This window comes from Empidonax traillii, unplaced genomic scaffold, assembly GCF_003031625.1.
Source record: "Empidonax traillii isolate 1590-97213 ecotype Southwest subspecies unplaced genomic scaffold, ASM303162v1 scaffold2197:size43726, whole genome shotgun sequence".
NCBI lineage: Eukaryota > Metazoa > Chordata > Aves > Passeriformes > Tyrannidae > Empidonax > Empidonax traillii.
This window is the reverse complement of record NW_020957390.1, coordinates 18,163-38,962: the sequence shown is the minus strand read 5'-3', so window position 1 is coordinate 38,962 and position 20,800 is coordinate 18,163. Positions and strand designations below refer to the sequence as shown.

The window sequence follows — 20,800 nt, the reverse complement described above, 5'->3', positions numbered from 1 at the left end:
ACAAGGGGCACGGAGCGATGGGGGCACGGGGTGAGGAGTCTGACAGGGAGTGCAGGTGATGGGGGTCTGACAGGGAGTGCAGGTGATGGGGGTCTGACAGGGGGGTGCAGGGTAATGAGGGGTCTGACGAGGGGTGCAGGTGGTGAGGGCCGTAGGGTACAGGGTGATGAGGTGTCTGATGGGGTGCAGAGTGGGGGGGTGCAGAGTAGTGCAAGCAAACACTTCCCCCTCCTCCAGCTCCCCATGGCCACTGACCCTTCCCCATACCAGCCCTGCCTGCTCCTCCCTGGGCAGGGTCCAATGTCCCCCCACCCAACACCCCCCAGACCTGCAGCCCACCCGTGCCAGGCCCCACACAGGTCAGGGTTAGGGTAGGGTGGCAGCAGGTGAGGTGCACCCTTCCCTGGGGTCCCACAGCGGGCTGGTGCCTGGTCCTCAATCCCCTCCCAGCGGCACTGACACCCCAAACCTCTTGGCCTGTTCCTCCACCTGCCTGAGATCCCACTGCCTGTGGGATCCTGCAGCTTTCCCTGGTTTATCGGGCATTCCATCCTCAATAAACAGCGTTTTTTTCACGAAAAATGACCAGCTCTGGGTAGTTCTTGTGGAAACACAGAGTTTAAAAAGTCGTTTCCTTGTTGCCTTCCCTTCCAGTGACCCTTCCCATCTCCCATCCTGACGGATGCGAACCCCCCGCCGTGCTGGATGGCACCGGGAAAACCAGCTGGGAAACTGCAGCACCGGGAATCCAAAGGGACACAAAAACTGGGAGTGTTAAATCTGGGAACACCTCGCCTCGACACGCTGGGGCTTTCAGGACCCGCTTTGCCCCTGCCCGGCAGCTCCCTCGGAATTGCTCCAGCAAATCCTAGCCTGGTGCAGGAGTAGGCAACAGGTTGAAGGGAATTCCCGGCTTGGAGTGTTGGGAAGCGCAGTGTCACCATCCAGGCTGGGATCTCCGTGGCTGCTCCTCCTGCCCCGGCTGCTCCTGAGCTTCTGCGGGGCAGAACTCGGCGGGTTCATCGGTGATGACGCTTCCCTGGCCACCAGCAGGTTTGTGAGCTGCGAGGAGATGGTTCGGTGGGGATGAGGGTGGTGTGATGGACCTGTTCCTCGTGCCAGGCCTGTGTTCCTGCCCTGGGAATCGCAGCAGCGCTGCCTCAGGCCAGGCTGGGTGCAGGGAAGGAGCCAAAGTTAGACCGTGAGGGTGACCTGCCCTGCCCTAAACCTTGCCAACCTGTTTCTAAGGTTTTATCCTCCACCCGGCCACCCCACCAGCCATGCCAGCTGCCTCCCCTGCTCCCAGGCTGCCTCTGCCTGGGCTCAGCTTATGTGTTTAGCGTGGCTGGGGTGGAATGCAGAAGCTGTGTGGGAGGACAGGACCCCCCATCCCGTCAGAGCCCCCGTGTCCTGGGGGCAGAAGGTGACTGGCACAGCCCTCGTGCTTGGAAAATGACTGGCCCCGTGTCCAGGCCTTGAGTCACCGGCTCACGCCGCCGTCGTGGGCTGTTGTTTTCCACCCGCTGAGCACAGGCAGTGACCTGCTGTTTATTTATAACTCACTTCTTGGGACACCGAGGAGCCGAGCTCTGGGACGGGGGGCTCTGCCTCTGCTGCCACAAAGCTTGACTGATTCCAGCAAGAATCTCAAAGAATCTGGTTGTTTTGCAGCAGTTTGGGACAGCAGCAGCTCTGCCCTTGCGCCACCGTCTCTCCTCCTCGGTAGGTCAAACTCCTTCTCTGGGGCTGTTCCTCACTTGTTTGATTTCTCACTCGAGCTGCGGGGGTGGTGACTGCTGGGAAACCTCATGGGTTTTCTCTGCTGTAGATGGCCTTGTCTGTGTCTGCACGTCCATCCTGTCTCTTAAGCTTCCAAGATCACAAGGAACAGCCGTGGCTGTCCAGGATCTGCTCCAGAGCCCCCTGGTTCCTTCTAGAGACAGTGCCAGGGCTGCCAATCCGACTTCCCCGTGTTCCCAAATTTCCTCCCAACACGAGTCTCGGGTGAAATCTACCTTGGAGCTGGTTCCTTGCACTCATTAATCAGGAAAATGTTGCCCCAACATTAAGTGGTGCCGCGTGGATTCGTGGTGCTGGAGCGAACTGGTTGGACTGGTCGTGGTGGGAGTGGAGAGTCCTGTGAGGAAGGCAGCGGGTGTCCTCAGTGTCTCGCCTCCTTCAGTTGCTGGGAGAGGTGGTGCTGGCACAGGAAAATGTCTTTTTGAGGAATGACACCCGCTTTGTAAAACTTAGGCGAGGTCTTGGCAAAACCACCGCTGTCACCCCTTTCCCTGCGACCGGCTCAGGATGTCAGGGTGGCTGATGCCAAGAGCACAGGGTGGTGGCTGCAGTGCTGGAGCTGAAACACCTCTCTGGGCATGAGACATGCCACTCTATGCCCACCCTCGGATCTTCTCCCACCCTCAGTGTCTCAGGTGGGATGTGTCTCGTGTTCACAGGGCGTAGCAGGATGTGGTGGGAAAAGGGGCAGGGGTTGTCCAGAGCCAGAGCCTCCTGGATGGAGGGCAGAGATGGGGATGGCTCCCTCCTGTCCTCACCAACCACTGCTGCCACTTAGGGGTTCCCTCGCTCCCCAAACCCCCCAGCAGCCTCTGAGCCAGAGGTCAACTTCCCTGTAATCCCTGCACTCTCCCATTTCTGTGTTGCAACCCAAGGGGAGGAAATCTTATGACAAGTTGTGGCGAAAACAGTTTCCTTTTCTCTGAAATGGCCTGTGAACTTTGGAAACACTGAGGATCAATCCAGGGTTTGGCCCCAAAGAGCTCTTGTCCTGCTGCTTCCAGCAGGTCTGGCTGGTGGGGTACCTGCAGGGGCTGCTCTTGTTCTGGGCAGATTTAAACTGCTCTGGAGTTGGGCTTCTCTGGGTTTAAACTGCTCTGGATTTGGACCACCACTGCCCTTGGGACTGGCCATGGCCACATAGGAGCTGCTCAGTGAAGCACAGTTCTGCCCAGGCTTGACAGGAGAGGGACAGGTTGATGTCATCAGCTCTGCTCAGGGAAAGCTCTGGGATTTTTGTGTTGGCTTGGAAATAAAACCTAAAACATCAGTGCCCATTCCAAGGCCATTGTCTGCCAGGGGCATATCCAAAGTGTAGGGCTTTGAGCAACCTGGGCTAGTGGAAGGTGTCCCTGCCCATGGCAGGGGGTGGAATTGGATGATCCTTAAGGTCCCTTCCAACCCAAACAATTCTGGAATTCTGTGAATAAATTCCTCCTGCAGCCTCTCACATCCTTAGGAAACTTCAGGCAGTAGCAGGTGCTGGAGCAGCTCTTGGACCCTTTTCCGTGCTGGGATCCATGCTGGGATCCATGCTGGGATCCATGGTTTTTGGTCAGGGATCCAGCTGTGCCATGGGTGTCTCTGGCAGCCACGTGCTCTGCTCTCAGGCACAGCTCAGTTTTGGCTAATGGCTCCCAGAGAGGAACAGGGCAGGAAGCCAAGAGTCAGAAGTCAAAGGTCCCTTGTTGTCTGCAAACCCCTTGCAGTGGCAGGTGACCCGGCCAGGCTGCCACTGCCTGCTCACATCTGGTTTTCCAGGGTTTCCCATAGTGGGAGGGCACTGGTTTTTCTCTGTCTCCCACCAAAGCTTCAGAGCAGCCCTGGCATCTGCACCCCCCAGAGTGGGAAAGTCCTGGGGTTTACCTGCCTCATGGAGAACCTGCAGCCTTCCAGTGCTTAAGGGGGCTTATGAAAAAAGGTGGAGAGTGACAAGAAAAGGGGGAATGGGTTTAAACTAAAAGAGGAGATTCAGATTGGATACTGGGGAGAAATTCTTACCCATGAGGGTGGTGAGGCCCTGGCACAGGTTGCCCAGAGAAGCTGTGGCTGCCCCATCCCTGGAAGCATCCAAGGCCAGGTTGGATGGGGCTTGCTGCTCCTCCTCCTCCTCACAGCTCCCCACAGCCTGCTGGGGGGTGACACCCCCTTGTCCAGGCCACCTCATGCCACTCCCGTGGTTTTTGGGTGCCGTCCTTCAGGCTCAGGCACTGCGGGTGGCACAGGGAGAAGGGCAGCAGTCCCTGGCCCTGCGTGTGGTGCCACTGGCTGGACCTGCCTGGCAGCTCACCCAGCCTGGGGGCTGCCTGCTGGAACCTCGCAGGGGTTAATTACTCCCTCCCAATCTCTTGGCCGTGCTCTGTTTTGCCCAAAACTCTCCCGGTCCCTGGAAAGTGGTGGTGCCTTTTCACGAGGTCGCAGCTCACTCCCAGCTCGGATCCAGCAGCATCCTGGCCGTGAGCACCTGCAGAATTCCTCGGTGCATGATCCACCCCTTTTGTGTGGCACCAGAAGCCCTTCACCTGGCAGGTGAATCGGGTGTAACCCCCCTGGGTGCTCAGACATCTCCTCCTCGTCCCCAGGTGACATGTGAAGGCAGCGCCCGGCACCGGGAGCGGCAGCAGCAGTGGAGATGCATTCCAGCCACCCTGATGATCCCAAGGAAGCCATACAGGTGAGCCAGACCCCACCCCCAGTGCTCCCCACATAGCTGCAGGTACTGCCCAGTGCAGCTCCAGTCACTGCTGGGGACGTGGTGGGACTTGTGGGTTGTGCCAGCTGGGATTGGGATGGTTTATATTGGGATTGGGATGGTTTGTCTGGGCTGGGGGATTAAAGGAAATAAGATGTGTGTGGGTTAAGTCACACCAGGGCTTTGCAAGACCCCACGTGGGGCAGGGAAGGTGCTCAGCCCTGATACCTGGGTGAAGGGGTGTTGTCACCCCCCCCATTTTGGGGGTCTTTTCACCCTACTTTGGGAGTTTAAACACGTTTAACAATATCAACAGCGGCTGTTAAACCTGAGTGTTTAATTCATCCCACAGCAGGTTGGCTCTGTGTGTGACTGATAAAATCATTTGCACTCTTTAATCCTCTCAGCCCGTGGTGCTCCTTCCTTGGGCCAGCAGATTAGGGGGGGAAGCTGGAAAACAGCACCTCAGTAAGGGACACACTCCCCCCCCGCTGTTGTCCTTGAGCTCCAGCTGCTGGAGATCTTATTTAGATGCTGAAAAAAAATATCCCAGGCTGGAAATTTAATATGGGTTTGTGCAGCAAACCCGGGCTCGAGTCAAAATCTGCGCAAGCCCTGGTCAGGGAATGTTCAGCGTTTGCCTGGAATGCTGCCTGATGCTGAAACATGGTGGGGCCCCAGAGGAATTTGTGGTGTTTTCCAAGTGCCTGCTTGGAAACACAACCTGGATTTGAAATAAGGTGGGTTGAGACACCCAGCTGCATGAGGAAAAAAATCCTCTCCACCAGCGTAAAATTGTTAAATTCACTGAACTTCCTGCTTTTGACTGGTGGGAGAGGGAAGCAAAGCTGCTGGAAGGTAAAATTCCCCAAGTTCCAGCTTCAGAACCTGCTGAGACTCTTCAAAGGCAGCAGCTGAACCCCCCAGGTCCTTCCAAACCCCTCTGTTTTGGGGGCCCATCCCCAGCAGTGCCTGAGGTTGAACCAGCACGGCCGGCGAGGTCGATGGCTTTGATTTCTGCTGGTGGGACCCGTCGGCGTGTCACATGTCACATGCTGCTTGGGCTGACCTGCACGAGCTCAGGGGCTCTGTTCCCTCCTCTGAGCTTCTCCTTTCTCACCCACACTTACTTAATCCTCTCGTTTCCCCCGAGAAAGTGCCTTCCCTACCCCCTTAAGCCATTTGCTGCCTGCAGAGGAAGCACCACGCGCTCCCAAGGCAGCCCCAGCTCTGAAACACCACCACACTGCATTAATTATTATTTTTTTAAACAAAACAAGCTAAATGAACTGTAATGCCAAGAGTGTGAGTCCCCAGCTTGACCACCTCAGCTACAATGCTCCCAGTTCAGCCACTGCAGAGGATGAGGCAGTAATCGAGTGGTGCTTTGCTGTGAGGGAGCCTTGCTGCTTCTGAGCCCTTTTTACACGAAATCCTTCCTAATCATTTTCTTTTTACGGTCCAAACACGCACCTCCTGCCTTTCAGCTGATCAAGAAGCAGCTGGTGAATGCCATCAAGGCTCTGCAGAAGCAGTACGTGAGCTCGGACGCCGTCGTCACCAGCGATGACGGCAACGCCAACACGCTCTGCAGCGCCCTGGAAGCTGTTTTTGTGTGTGGGCTGAAGGCCAAGCACATCAAGGCACAGAGTGGGGGGAAAGGGAAGAAATCAGGGGGTCGAGGACCCCTTCCCCAGCCGGTCTTTTGGGGCCTGCTGAAGAGCATCACCCATCGGTGAGTGCCTGCTGCCGCTGAAAGGGGTTTGCACGCTCGCGTTCAGCCCTTGTCTTTGGTGCGGTAAAATTCAGGGAATGGTGGGCAGCAAGATGGCTCAGTGCATCTCTACCCCATCCTGCATGCTCAGTCCGTTCAGTTTGGGGAAGAGATGCTCTCACAGGGGTTTGGGGGCTGCCCAGGGGGTGGGAGGTAGGAGAGCGAAGCCCCTGCGGTGTCGAGAGGGGCTGGGACCCCTATGGCCCCTCTCAGCATGTGCTGGAGGTGAACTGATGTCCTCAGACAGTGGAGGGATGAAATTGTGAAGATACACCCCTTTCTTATTTATTTTTGGGTGCCAGGCTGTATGTGGGGGTTCCAGGTCCCCCGTGGAGCCCCAGTGACTGCCAGTTATGGGATGCACATGCGGGGATCTGATCTCTCTCCTGACCTGGATCTACTGGGGCTGGTTGGCCCCGTTCCCCCACATCCCAGCCAGCCTTTGAGGAGGTCTTTCTGGGTGACTACTATTTACTGGGGTTTTTCTGAGCCACTCCCTAAGCTGAGTTCTCCCACAGTAAATAACAGCCCACACACAAGTAGTTCTGAAAGCCTCTTCCAGCTCCATCACCGACTCCTGAATTATGAAAGAGCGGATGAAAATAATTCTTTCAGATTCTACAGGGGATATTTTTGTGCCCTTTGAAGGTTTTTTTCTTCTGTCTTGAGAGACAGATTAAAAAAGAAGTCTTACAAAACTTTTGCCCTGGTTTTTGAGGAGTCTCTGGTGCCAGTATGAGCTGGGAGCAGGCAGGATCAGGGACCGTGGTGTCGCTGTTGGATTTTAGGGAAGAACAGTTGAATTCCGGAGGCTGAGATTGCTTGAGGAGCTCAGCGCAAGCCAGGTTGTTTTTCTGGGGCTGCCACAGCAGTTTTCACTGTGTTTTGGCTGCTTTTAAATTTGAAGTGAGGATTTAGACGCGTGGTTGTCACCAAGGAGGATCCAGCCAGCACAAACCCCACTAATGTGCAGGGACAGCAGGAATTCCTCGCTCTCCATCCTTGGTCCAGGGCAAGCAATGGGTGGGAGATGCCTCCAGCCAGAGAGAGGAGAAGAAACTGAGGCACCTAAGGGCTGCCTTGAGTCCTAACCAACATATTTAGCTTTGGGGCATTCAGGAGCTACTTTTCTCCATGGCAAACCACATTTTCCACGAAGGAAAGAGATTTTCCACAGCCTGTTTTATCCCAGCTTCTAAACTCCCCATAGCAGAGCAGGCTGGGCAGTTCCTGATGGAGGCTTTGCTCCTCCTGTGCCCCATGATGGACCTAAAATGGAGCCGCTCACGTCCTGTTCTGTTCTCTGTCCCCCTTTTCCCCAGGAATATTGTCTCGGAGCTGGAACAGCTCATGTTTATCAACACAGACGTGGGTCGCTGCCGTGCCTGGCTGAGGCTGGCACTGAATGATGGGCTCATGGAGTGTTACTTGAAGCTGCTCCTGCGGGATCGCTCCCGGCTCTCCGAGTACTACCAAGCGCCCGCTCTGCTCCTGGATCCCGAGGAGTGCGAGTTTCTCCTCTGCTACTTGCAGGGTTTATCCTCGCTAACCTTCGAGCTGTCCTATAAATCAGCAGTTCTGAACGAGTGGACCATCACCCCTCTGTCCCTGTCGGGCCTGTGTCCCGTCTCGGAGCTGCTGGAGCCCCTCACGTCCGAGCCCCGCAGGAAAGCGTCGCTGGGCTCCATCTCGCAGTCGTCGGGGTCGGACGAGATCGAGATCCAGCCCTCGGCGCTGCCCATCGGCAAAGCCGGCAGCAAGATCAAGCTGACGTCGTCCTCGCTGAGCCTGAACACCACCAGCTCGTCCCAGCTCTCCTCCAGCCTGGGCTCTGACAGCGTCCCGCCGGCCCCCTGCACCCGCAGCCCCGAGCGCGGCGAGGAGCCGCTGTCCTGCGACTCCGACCTGGGCACGGCCACCGCCGAGGACCTGGACAGGTCACTGCAAGAGTGAGTCCTGCCCCGGCTCTCCTCTCCAGAGGGGTTTTTAACCCTCTCCGGGCTCTCGTTATTCTCTCTCTGTAAGAAGGAAGCCTTTTTCCCTGGTTTTCTTTCACGAGTTATTTTTTTTTTCCCCTCCTGGAAAGGGCCTTCGTTGTTTTTATGAACCGCTCGGCACAGCTCGCTGAGCCCCTGCTGCCACTGCAAATGAGCTCGTGGCCACTGAAGTGTGTGTGTGTCCTCCTTAGCAGGGCAGAAACGTCAGAAAAATGCTGCTCCTTGGTTTCAGGAATGTCACATCTCCCTGGTGCATGCTGGGGGTTGCTCCAGGGCTTTCCGTGAGGGGAAAGAAATGAGTTTGGTCACAGGGAGGGTTATAATTTGCAGCTTCTGCAGATCATTCAGAGGAGGGAGGTTGTTGGTTTGTCATCCTTGTGATTTATTCCTGCCAAGCATCCAGCACAAAGGTTTCCAGGGTTATATAAGCTCTGAGTAGTCGGTAAATATTTTCCGTGCCACCTTTAAAATGTGACTCTGAGGGGGCCCAGCCTCGGGGTGATGCCTCTTCCCAGTGAAGGTCTTCAGGAGGGTTTAGAGCTGCAGGCTGTGCTGCCCCATCTATAACAGCATCATTCCTTACTTCCAGGATTTTGCATCTTCCAGTAGTCATGGAAAAACCTGCCTTGATTGGATTAAACTCGTGATGGAGATGCTGTTTCAAGTTTTTAATCCTGGGCTGGTTTAATTCTGGGGCTGGCAGTGAAGTGGGGCCATGGGAACAGCCACTCCTCTGGCCAGGCTCCACTATTAACTGCTCATTAACGAAAACAGTTGAAATTTGGCACATGGTGCAAGGCTGGATTCACATCCAGGAGCCGTTCGTGGGGCTGGGGCTGTGGGAGCACCCGGCACTCCCTGCACCCATCGAATCAAACCCCTTCATATGTGTGTAACTGGGGAATGCTCCCATCAGGCAGGGTCCTGCTGCCGTGCCATGGGGCTGACGCTGCTCTGTGGGGCACAAATCCCACATTTTTCTGCTGGCATCACTGGGATTTTCTAGCTGTGCCATGCTGCCAGCCCGTGGAGGCCGGCAGTGCTGCCGAGCCCTTTCTACATGGTTATAATTTACAACAACTTGGGGGGGGGGTTTACAGGTTTTGACCGTGGGCATCTACATTCAGACCAATCCTTTTTCCCTTTCAAGGGTGTTGTCCGAGTTCAGCAAAGCCAGGCCGAGCCCAGAGGGACGGCTGGTCCCCAGCGTGCTGGGCTGCTCCCCCCGGCCGCCCGCGGGCCCCCCGGCACCGACCCCCGGAACGCACCAGGAATCACCCCCCAGCACCGACAACTCGGCTCCAGCAGGTGACACAGCACCAACCAGCCATGAGGATGGAGATGCTGGTGGCACAGCCAGCATTCCAGCCCCACGGAGGGATGGTCTGAGCAGAGGAGAGAGCGGCAGCGGCGAGGGCAGCCTGGCAGTCCGGAGTCCCACGGCCGAGTACCTGCTCTCTCCGCTGCTGGGCTGTCCGGTAGGTCTTACAGCTCCTTCCCTTCCCATCTCCTTGGTGTTTTGCTCCCCAACCCAATGGAAAAGGAGAAACATAACTCATGAGGGTTTCTGAGTAGGCAGCAGTTTCATAGAATTAGGGAATCCCAGAATGGTTTGGGTTGGAAGGGACCTTAAAGATCATCCAGTTCATCCAGTTCCCACCCCCTGCCATGGGCAGGGACACTTTCCACTAGACCAGGTTGCTCCAAGCCCACCCAACCTGGCACTGAACACTTCCAGGGATGGATTTCTCCAAACTCCCATCTTCTGTGCTGCTCCCACCTGGTTGCCAGTGATGCTTCCCACTCCACAAGCATCTTCCTGGACTCTGTGGAGTAGTATCCATGCAGCTGCTCTGGGAGAAACTGGATCAAAGCCTGTATTCTCTGGTAAAAAGAGACACCAAAGCCTTTGAAGCCCTGCCTGGCCTGTCAGTCATCCCTCTCCAGGAGCGGCTGCAGCAGGAAGTTTGTTAAGGATATCTGGGGAGGGATGAGCTCTCACACAAATCTCGCCATGGGCTGTGTGCAAGAGATAAAACAGCCCCGGAATCGAGGTTCTCATGGGGACTTTGCTTCCTTTATGGTCCACGTAAGAGGAGGAAAGGGGTTGACTGGACAGGAAACAAAGTAGTTTCCCAGCGGAAAAACCCTCCTGCAGCACATCTGTTCCCAGAGCAGGATGGCATTCCCGGGTGTTGGGCTTGAGCAGCGGCGGATTTCCCCTGCTGCCACACGGAGCTGATCCACATCCACTCACTTTTGCTCTTAGGAAACTCTTTGAACAGCCTCCTCCTCTGTCTAATTTGTTACTGACTTTTCCATCCTGGTTCCCATTGTTCCCATCCTGGTTCCCATCCTTTCCACCCTGGTGAGGGTAAGATGTACCTTGTACCCCCCCCCCCAAACCATTCCTGCTCTCTGCTCCTTTCAGTTCCCTCCCGCTTATCCCGTTTCCGCTGCTTCCTCGTGGCCTTGAGCCAGTCTGACCTAATCTATGTATAACATACTGTGTCAACAGGAAATTCCCCTTGCTCTCCCATGACTCACGGAGCAACCTGCATTCCTGCCCCGGGAGTAATCCGGGAGCTGCAGGAGCTGCACCACCACCACCACCCCCCCTCCATGATCCTGCCACGGGGTGGTGACAGCTCTTCTTGTGCTGCCACTTACTTTGTTATTCGGGATAAAAGGCTCTTGGAAAGCTGGGAAGGGAAGTTGAGAGGACATTCCTGGTGGGATGCAGCCCTGAGTGCAGGGATGCTGCTCCCTTGTGCCAGGGCACTGAGCTGGGTTTTTTTCTACTGCTGTTTGTTCAGGGACCTTGTCCCAAAACCTTATTCCTTTCAGGAGCAATTTCTTCACTGAAAGGGTTGTCAGGCTTTGGAAAGGGCTCTGCCCAGGGAAGTGGTGGAATCCCCATTCCTGGAGGTGTCCAAGGAATGACTGGACATGGCACTCAGTGCTCTGGTCTGGTTGGCAAAGGGGAATCAGTCACAGGTTGGACTCGATGATCTTGGAGGGCTTCTCCAGCCTTAATGATTCTTGTAGCCAGGAGAACTCCTGGAGAAGTTACAGCCAAGTTTTCTTCTGCCCATGGGTCTCATCCCCTTACTGACATAGAAGACAAAAGTTTCTTCTGCTTTCTTCTGCTTTATTTTTTCCCCTGCATGGCTCAGGCTGGGTGTTGGGGAGCCATCCTGGACATCTTCTCTATACCTCTCGTCATCTCTGCTCCTCCTGGAACACCCTCCATCAGAACACCCCAAATGCCTGTGGTCACTGCAGGGAATGTGCTCTACCTCCACAGTGATTTTAGGGGGAGGGAACTGATTGATTTTGCATTTTTAATCCCACCAGGATAGAATCCCAGTATTTCCCAGCTGTTGACACAGTCCCACGGAGCATTCTCTGACTGGAGGGAGCAGGGAGAGCCATCTTCCTGGGAATGGCCAGCAGAGAGTCAGGGAATGGTTTGGGTTGGAAGGGACCTTAAAACCCATCTTGTTCCACTCCCCTGCTATGGGCAGAGGAACCTCCCACTGGATCCCACACATCAGTGCCTGGAGTTGGGTCTGTGCAGGAGCAGCCCCCGAGGAGGGATCTTGATGGACGTGTGTATTTGAGGGGCACAGGGTGTTCAGTAAGGTTGATAATGAATATATTTAATTTTTTTAACAGAAAAGAAAAAGCTGGATCTCAGAGGATGATTTCTACAGACCTTCCCCGGGAGAGAGCAGCGGGAGCATGGCCGACACCAACGGCTTCGGGCCCGAGGGGGACAGCGAAGGGCTGGCCCCAGGGCTCATCAGTGCCCTGGACTTGGAGAGGCTCTCGGTGCCCTCCTCAGAGAGTGGGAAACCCAAAATGTCCCCAGAACGGGAGCAAAAGGGCTTCAGTGTGGTGCACCGCCGGCAGATGGGTACGTGCCACCTCCTGCCTCCGCCCAGGGCCTGCCCTGGGCAGCGCTCAGGGATTGTTCTGGGTCGTGAGGGGCTGTTTGGGAAGCAGCTGTTGGCTGGTGTGAGCTGGTGGCAGCACTGAGAGCCACAGGAGGCAATGGAGCAGCTTCCCAAGGCATTGCTGAGCCCATGATGGCTCTGGCTTTAGGGGGAGAGGGTTTGCCCACCCTCAGGACACCTTTTCTTTGTGCCATCCCACTCATTCTCAGCCTCAAAACCCAGATGCAGGTGGACAAATGGTGGAGACCAAGGTCCTGCCAACTCCTGCCCCATCCCACCATCCTCCAGGACAGGCTCTCCAAGCTGCCATGCCTCTGGGTTGCTTGCTTTGAGCCCCCTTTGGCTTTTCTCTCTCTTCCTCTTTTCCTGTTAAACCGAGACATCTTTCCCCTCCCCCCCCCCGCCAGGTCTTTCCAACCCTTTCCGAGGGCTCCTGAAGCTGGGCAACCTGGAGCGGAGGGGGGCCATGGGGATCTGGAAGGAGTTCTTCTGCGAGCTGTCGCCGCTGGAGCTGCGGCTCTTCCTGGACCACGAGGACCGGATCTGCGTGGAGAGCCACTCCCTGCTGCGCTGCGAGGCCCTGGCGCTGACGCACTCGGACGGCCGCTTCGAGCTGGTGTTCCTGGGCAAGAGGCTCTACCTGCGAGCCCCTTCTCGGGACGAGGCCGAGGACTGGCTGGACAGGATCCGAGAGGCGCTGCACAAGTGCCGGCCGCAGCTGGAGGAGGAGGAGTGGGAGACTCTGGAGTGTGCCGAGGATGGAGGGGAAGCCCAGCCCGCCCAGGGTGACTCCGCTGCTCCCCAGCACAGTGACATGCCCGGGAACAGCTTGGACTGGACTCCAGCCCATCAGCCGGAGCTGGATGCCATAAAAGAGGCTGTTCTGTACATGGACGTGGACAAAACCTGGGTCCCTTTCGTTTTTTCCCTGTCCCTCGAAACTCTGAAGTGCTTTAAAATCAGGAACAGTGACAAAATTCTAAGCAACAGTTACGGCATAGAGACCATCCAGGACATCCTCCCCGACACGAGCCTGGGGGGCCCCGCGTTCTTCAAGGTGATCACCTCCAAGGCTGTGCTGAAGCTGCAGGCTGAGAACGCAGAGGAAGCAGCTTCCTGGAGGCTGTTGGTCCGAAGGGCCCTCATGGCCTACCTGGAGAGCGCGGAGGAGGCGCTGACGCTGGGGGGGAGCTTGGATGGGCACTCCCAGGTCGTCCTGAAGAACATCGTGAAGGAAAACGGCTTCTTGCTGCAGTACCTGGTGGCCATCCCCATGGAGAAGGGCCTGGACTCTCAGAGCTTCATCTGTGCAGGTACAGTTTGGTTTGGATGGGAAAGGATCTGAAAGACCCTCTCATTCCACACCCCCTGTAAGGGCAGGGTCACCTTCCACCAGCCCAGGTTGCTCCAAGCCCTGTCCAACCTGACCTTGGACACTTGCAGGGATCCAGGGGCAGCCACAGCTTCTCTGGTTTCCCCATCCAGAGCACTAAAGCCTCTCAGTGGAGCTTCACATCCCCAGTTGGTGGCACCTTTGATGTCCTGTGGGCACAACCCCCATCCCACCCCTGCCCAGCTCCCACTGGGATGCTGCTGGACTCCCATTTAAGGTGCCTTTGGTACAGACAGTCGGGAACTGGGATTGAAGCAACCTCAGCTGGACCACAGGCCCAGGACTCTCTTCCTGGGCATTTTGAGGCCGCAGCCTGTGGGGAAAGTGCAATCCAGAGCAGTTTTTCCGGTAAGGCAGCACAGGAGCAGGGATTGCAATGGGTGTGACGAGCTGATTTTGCAAAACAATCATTTACCCTTCCCCTGACGCCTCTCGGCACACGGGGCAATGGTGGTGGCACCCTCACTGACCTTCACAGGAGGTGTAATTTGCTCTTTACCTCGCTAAGTTAATTAAATTTCAGATTTCTCTCCTGCCTCAATTATATTTCTTGTACCCTCCAGCAGATTGGGATTTTTTCTTTTAATCTCTCTCCTTTTTTTTCATATATATTCTTTTTTCTGGTCTATTTGGTCTCTGCCTTTCCCTCCAGGCTCTGTCCTGCATCTTCCACCTCCCAACAGATGGAAGCAACAAGCCAAAAAGACAAATTTCCAGTTTTTATGTGTAGGTTTTCTTTAGGGATCTACCTGCCCTGCTTTCACCCCACTCCCAGCCTGGGATGTGTTCCCTTCCATCTCAGGGTAATGAGCAATAAAAGCTGGGTTTCATTATAACTTCAGAAAGCAGCACATGATCTCCATGGATGTTTTTGAGGGATGAGCTCCAGCCACCCCAGTGTGACAGATGGGGTGTCAAAGCCAAGCTGGATTCCCCGCTGCAATAACAAAGGGGATTTGGGGTTAATCCAGCATAACTTCATCCCTGGAAGAGGAGGTTTTGGGACCCTGTATGGCAGCAGGAAAGAAAAGGGCTGAGTGAAGGTAAAATAGAGCAAAGCCACTGGTGGAGGTGATGGCAGCAGGTGGGATTTAGGTTCTTCCCTTCTTCACTGGGATATTTCCAGAATTCACTTTCCCTAAAAAAAAAAAAAACCAAAACCACAACACCCAAACAATTGAACCACTTGATGGATAAAACTGGGTTCAGGGATTGTCCAGCCTTCTTTTTATGGAGCAAAAGTGAAGTGGTGCCTTTTGAACCATCATGGTCTTGAATCCACGGGGAGGGGCCTGGGGAATGTCACACTGAACATCCTACAAGTGCTTCAGCTGATCCCCCCCCATTCCCAAAACCTCCTTGCTCCATTCCCCGCTCCCCAGAGTTTCTCCCCATCCTGACAGGGATGGGTGCAGGCTCAGGTGCCCCTGCCATTCCCTGCTCCCCTCAGGCTGCTCCAGGCAGATCGGCTTCTCCTTCGCCAAGCCCAAGCTCTGCGCCTTCTCCGGGCTCTACTATTGCGACAGCTGCCACCGGGATGACGAGACGGTGATTCCCTCCCGCCTCATCCACAACTGGGACCTCACCAAACGAGGGGTGAGTCTTGGGCTGGGCCCGTGCAGGGAGCAGGGGAACGCTCCGGAATCTGCCAGAATGTCCATCTGGGTGTTCCCTGGGGTGGAGGTGCCCACCCCAGACCCCTCTCCCGGCCTCTCCTCGGCCCGTGCCCACCTGTCCCCCTCTCTCTGTGTGCCCCAGGTGTGCAAACAGGCCCTGAAGTTCCTGTCCCAGATCCGTAACCAGCCCCTGATCGACCTGAAGCTGGTCAACGAGAGCCTCTACGAGCACGTGGAGAGGATGGGGCGGATCCTCCGGAGCAGGGAACAGCTGAAGCTGCTGGGGGATTACCTCATCATGTGCCGCAGCGGCGCCCTGAAGGAGCTGAGCAAGCGGTGAGGTCCCTTTCTGGGTGACATTCCCCTGCTCTTTGCACCCCCGTGGCCTCCTGGTTCTCCTCCTCCCCCCCCTGTCAGAGCAGTGCTGCCAAGGCAGAGGCACAGGCTGGTTTTTCACTCCATTATCATCTGCCCTAAGGAGTTGTCCGTCTGTTGTCTGTGTCAGCACACTGAGCTGTGACTCAGGAAACACCTTCCTGGCCGAGGAGCTTCTGGCTGGACAGGAAACACCTGGGAAAATAGATGAGATATTTATTTTCCTTTTTTTCCCTCCCGCCTTTGAAATGCTCTCACACGATTTCCAGTGGCAGGATTTGGGATGTGTGGCACAATAGGAGAATAGGCTCTGCAGTGGTTTTCTTCGGGAATCTGCATTGTCCAGGCACCTCCTTGCTCCAAAGCTGTTGGAGATGGGGTGGAAACCATCTCTCTGTACTTCTTTGCAGGCTTGATCACAGGCATTACCTCTTGGAGTGTCCCCACAAATACAGCGTCGCTGACCTGAGGCAGGTGAGAGCTTTGCATGGTCACAGAATCACAGAGTGCTTTGGGTTGGAAGGGACCTTAAAGACCATCCAGTCCCACCCCCAGCCACAGGCAGGGACACCTTCCACCAGCCCAGGTTGCTCCAAGCCCCGTCCAATAGGGGTTTTGCTGGTTAAGACACCTCGAGGTCTGTGGAGACACTACATGGTGCTTCTTCAGTTTCCAACAGTTGGATTTTTCAGTGGTTCCGAAGCCAGGAGCCCCATCCTGGCGGGTTGTGGGTGCTGTTAGTGTTCTGGGGTCCCTGGGTGCAGGTTGTTTTTTGGGAGGACAGCCTTGCCTTCGCGTGGCACCTCCCAAGAACAAGTGCGACCCAGCCCAAACCCGGGCTCCAGGAGAGCGCACTGACCCCCTTCCCCCCCCGCCATGTCACCCTCAACCAGATCGCCGACGGCGTCTTTGAGACCTTCCTGCAGTCCCTGCTGCAGTTCGCCTCCCACCACGTCTACAGCTGCGACCTGTGCACCCAGCGCGGCTTCATCTGCCAGATCTGCAACGGCAGCGACATCATCTTCCCCTTCGAGTTCGACACCACCACCAGGTGAGCCTCCCCTCTGTCCCCCTGAAGCCAGGACACTCCAGAGGGCACGGCCTGGCTTGTGCCACGTGCCTGGGAAGCGCAGACCCCCCCCCCAGAGGGACCTTAGGTCCCTCTGGGGGGGGGGTCTGCGCTTCCCAGGCACGTGGCCTCGGGGTGAGCTGGGAGTGGCTCTGACGTGGTTGTGTATCCTCGTGGGAACCACACTGTGGTGTTCTCATCCTTGTGGGAACCATTTTTTGGTGCCCATGCCCTCGTGGGGAGCTGTGTCCCCACGTGCCACGTCCCCGTTGGGAGCCACATCCTTGCGCTGCCCATGTTGTTGTGAGAGTGACGTCCTACCCCTATCTACGGCCAGGGAGGGGGGAGGAAAGGTGCCTGGACGTGGATTTCATAGAATCCTAGAATGGTTTGGGTTGGAGGGGACCTTAAAAAACATCCAGTTCCGCCCCCCTGACACGGGCAGGGACACCTTCCACTAGCCCAGGTTGCTCCCAGTCCCATCCAGCTTGGCCTTGGACGCTTCCAGGGATCCAGGGGCAGCCAGGGCAACAAAGCCAAATGTGCTGGGAGGAGGCTGAGGATGTTCCCATTAGGACAGGGGTGACAGTGGCTCTCGCTGGAGTTTTCCCTCTGCCCAAAGAGCTCCCATCCCTCACAGGCAGGGACCTGCCCTGCAGCAGGGTCGGCTGTGGCTTGGGATGCAGCAAGCTGGACAGAACTTGGAATCAGGGACAGGGGGAGGGTGGTAGAGGGGGATTTGCTGAAGAAGTCAGTATCCAACCCTTCCAGCCCAGGAGCCTGCTCCATTTGAGGTGGAGAGAGATCCACATCTCCATGGTTATTTCATAGAATCATGTCATTGTTCCGGTTGGAAAAGCCCCCTGAGATCATCCAGTCCAACCGTTCCCCAGCACTGCCAAGGCCACCACTAACTCATGTCCCCAAATGCCACATCCACACAGCTTTTAGGACCCCCCCAGTGATGGGGGAGACTCCCAACACTGCCCTGGGCAACCTGTGCCGGAGCTGGACAACCCTTTTCCTGAAGAAATTTTCCCTAAAATCCAACCTAAACCTCCCCTGGGGCAACGTGAGGCCGTTTCCTCTTGTCTTGTCATATCCTATTTGGCACTGAGCACAATCCTGGCAGAGAGATTTCACAGGCCGATGGTCTGCACGGCCTCACTTTGCCTGGCAATCCCTTAAAAGTGAGCAGCAACTCCCAGAACCTGCAGAAAATACCAGGGATAGCAAGGATCCGTGGGTTTCGTGGCTGTATTTCCGTGGTGGCTGAGCAGCGCTGCTCACTCCCCTCCCTGCTGCAGCCACAGCAGCGAGCTCGTTATCGAGAAAACAACACCCCCAGGGGGCCCGTTTTCCCTGGAAAAAGAGCAGCCAGGCTCTGGAAAGCGCCGGCATGTGTGGCTGAGCCGGCTGGCAGCCGGCTGGAGGTCTCGTGCCCCGCAAAGCCGAGCTCTGAACTTCGTTGACGTCTTTCTTTTTCCACCCGACGGAGGAGGAGGAGGTTGTGCAGCAGGAAAGCGGCTCGACCGCCGTCCTCGCGGAGCTAAACCCAGCTTCCTGCCCCTCTGCCCGCCCCGGGCTCACACCAACACTCGCTGCAGGATGTGTCTGCGACACCTCAAACAATGACCCCCCCCCTCCAGGGCTCCTGCAGCTCGGGCGCTTCCTGCGCCGGGGCTCGGGCAGGTGGAGGCAGGAGATGTCACCTCTCCTGGGAACCAGCCCCGGCTTCCCAAATCCCCCACCACCACTACCACCTCCCCCAGGGAGCAGCCACCACTGCTGCTAACGTGGAGAGGCCAAGTAGAAGTGTATTCCAGTGGGGAAATGCAGTGTATTCCAGTGGGGAAATGCATATCTCCCATTCCAAATCCCTCCCGGCCATGCACAAGTCTTTCCCTATCCCGAGTCCCTCGGGGTTTGCAGCTCCTGTCAGGAGCAGGGTTTGATGCCGGCTGTGATGTCACGGTCCCTTTGCTGACGCTGCCGGGTGTTTCGCTGCTCTGCTCCCACGAGTGCCTTGGGGAATTAAGGTGTCTGGTGCTGTTCACACATGGATTGTGCACCAGGTATTTGCACACCGACAGATAAATCCGGCTGCCCCGCTGGCATGTGGCTGAGCAGCATTTTGCTGCCTCTGGGGAGCTGGGGATCACAACCCAAAAACTGAGCTCAGCCCTTGTAGTGGGGACGAGATCTGTGTCAAGGGGTCAGTGTCCAGGGTTTGGTGTCTCAGGGTCACTGTCACAGGGTTCGTTGTTCCAGGGGTGGTTGTCACACCTTCAAAGCTTCGCTCAGCGCTGTCCCCGCTGTGAGAGCAGGACACAAACCTCAGCTCAGACCTCACTGGGTCTCTCTCCCTCACTGGCAGCTGCCAGCAGCACCCACGACACTCCTTCTGGCTTGGAGGTGGATGTTTTGCTCGAGCAGCTGCTGCTCCTGCACTCAAGGCTCCTCCTGAGCCAGAGCCAGAGCCAGAGCCAGGCTGGGGCTCTGAGAACCCCAAGATAGGGAAGTGATGCCTGGTTTGGTTGGGGGGAGGAGTTTGGTGTTTGCTCTGGTGTTACCAACACAGTGGGTGTTTTTTTTCCCCTGTTTTCCCAGGTGCAGCGAGTGCAAAACCGTCTTCCACCGGGACTGCCAAGCCCGGGCCATGTCGTGCCCGCGCTGTGAGCGCCGGCAGCGGTACCAGCAGCGGCTGGAGGACAGCACAGAGCCCAGCCTTTAGCCCCCAGCACCGACCTCAGCGCTGCCCTCGGCTTCTCATCCAGCCGGATGAGCCCCAGGGGACGGGGATGGCAGGAGGGGCACAGCACAGACCCCCTGCCCGGGAGCCCATCCTGCGCCCCGCCCTTCCCTGGGGACAGGGACAGTGTGGGATGGGGGCTCTGGTCCTCTGGGACCCTCTGCCCACCCAGGGCTGAGCAGGGCGGGTGGAAAGGTCCAACCCTCCTCACACTAACCAGGTGCTGCTCCCCACCACCCTCCTAGTGCCAATGTCCCCTCCCGGTGGAACCCAGCAGCCTTTCCCGGATGTCAGTCCAGATTTCCAGTCAAGGATGTGGAGAACTGACGTTGATCAAAGCTCTAGTTTTTTAAGACGTTCGTTACTGAAAAACCGGTATTTTTTTACGTGGGGGGTTTTGCACAAGCTGGGCTGCTCCGGGGTGAGGGAGCCGCGCAGGGAGGGGACAAAGTGACACTTGTGCCTTTAGGGACCTGCGCGCCCGGGGGGGGGACCGTGGGCACCCTGAGCATCTCCCGCTCAGAGAGCCCACCCAGCGCCGTGGGAGAGCCACGGGCTGCTCCTCCCCCCTGCTGCTGCTCATCCTCGGGAGAAATTTTATTTTTCCTTTAACCCCTCCCCGTGCAAAAATAAAGTTTATTTAACAACTAGTGAAGCTGGTTTTGGGTTTCCTTCTCTGCAGCAGGGGCCAGATCACAGGTTCAACCTGACACGACGTCTCTGTGGGAGGAGGGTTGGGAACGGGGATGCTGCCTGTCCCTTTTCCTCTGTCCTCCATCCCCCCTGCCTGTTCTCCATCCTCAGGGGTTTTGCAGGGTGGTTGGGGGACCCTTCCCTTTTCTCCCTGCCCAATTTTCCTTCCCACCTGCTCCCCCAGCGGTTTCAGCCTCTCCGGTTGTTCTTTCCCCCGCCATGCCGGTGCCGGAAAGATTTGGTGTGTGCCCACCAGCACGGTGGGACTCCCTGGGGTGGGTGGAGGCAAAAGCCAGGGCACGGCAGCTCCCATGGGACCCCCCTAACGGGGTCCCCATCCCTGTGCCCGGGGAGGCCGTGCCGGATCCGGCAGCAGCGCAGATCCCGGCTGAGCCCCGGGGCTGGGCCCTTCCTGCGGCAGGAACCTCCCGAGGAGCCGTTTCCTCGTCGGGCAGCAGCGAGTCCCCTCCGCCGTCGTCCCTTCCCGCCCGCCCGAGGGGAGGAAACGGGCTGGGCCCCACCAGCAGCCCTCTCCCGGGCCGGGGGGCTGGGCACCCGGCCCCGCCGTGGAGCCCGGCCCCGTGAATCGTCGAGGCAGGAAACCAGGGCGAGTCGAGACCAGCCCGGCGCGGGCACGAGCGGGACCCACGGGCGCGCACCCGCCCGCGCCCCAGCGCCGG

General features: G+C 57.0%; 1 protein-coding gene across 2 annotated transcripts; it reads left to right on the top strand.

Moving 5' to 3' along the window:
• Positions 1-859: 859 nt before the first annotated feature.
• Positions 860-20,077, top strand: PLEKHM1 (pleckstrin homology and RUN domain containing M1). 2 transcript variants are annotated; one of them, XM_027909529.1, is made up of 12 exons: positions 860-1,053; positions 4,383-4,474; positions 5,980-6,227; positions 7,589-8,215; positions 9,414-9,741; positions 11,942-12,182; positions 12,630-13,535; positions 15,066-15,211; positions 15,374-15,567; positions 16,017-16,080; positions 16,500-16,657; positions 19,286-20,077. In XM_027909529.1, the coding sequence occupies exons 2-12, from the start codon at positions 4,433-4,435 to the stop codon at positions 19,407-19,409; spliced, it is 3,078 nt and encodes a 1,025-aa protein (XP_027765330.1). In that variant the 5' UTR covers positions 860-1,053; positions 4,383-4,432; the 3' UTR covers positions 19,410-20,077. The 2 variants fall into 2 exon arrangements, with proteins under 2 accessions (XP_027765330.1, XP_027765331.1); XM_027909530.1 differs by lacking the exon at positions 860-1,053 and adding an exon at positions 1,583-1,722.
• Positions 20,078-20,800: the final 723 nt, after the last annotated feature.

Bases quoted from the DNA above. Each gene is read 5' to 3' on its own strand.
- PLEKHM1 (XM_027909529.1), top strand. From the start codon at position 4,433: ATGCATTCCAGCCACCCTGATGATCCCAAGGAAGCCATACAG. The intron at 8,216-9,413 runs GTGAGTCCTGCC...TTCCCTTTCAAG, and splicing joins CTGGACAGGTCACTGCAAGA to GGTGTTGTCCGAGTTCAGCA. The intron at 15,212-15,373 runs GTGAGTCTTGGG...TGTGTGCCCCAG, and splicing joins GGGACCTCACCAAACGAGGG to GTGTGCAAACAGGCCCTGAA.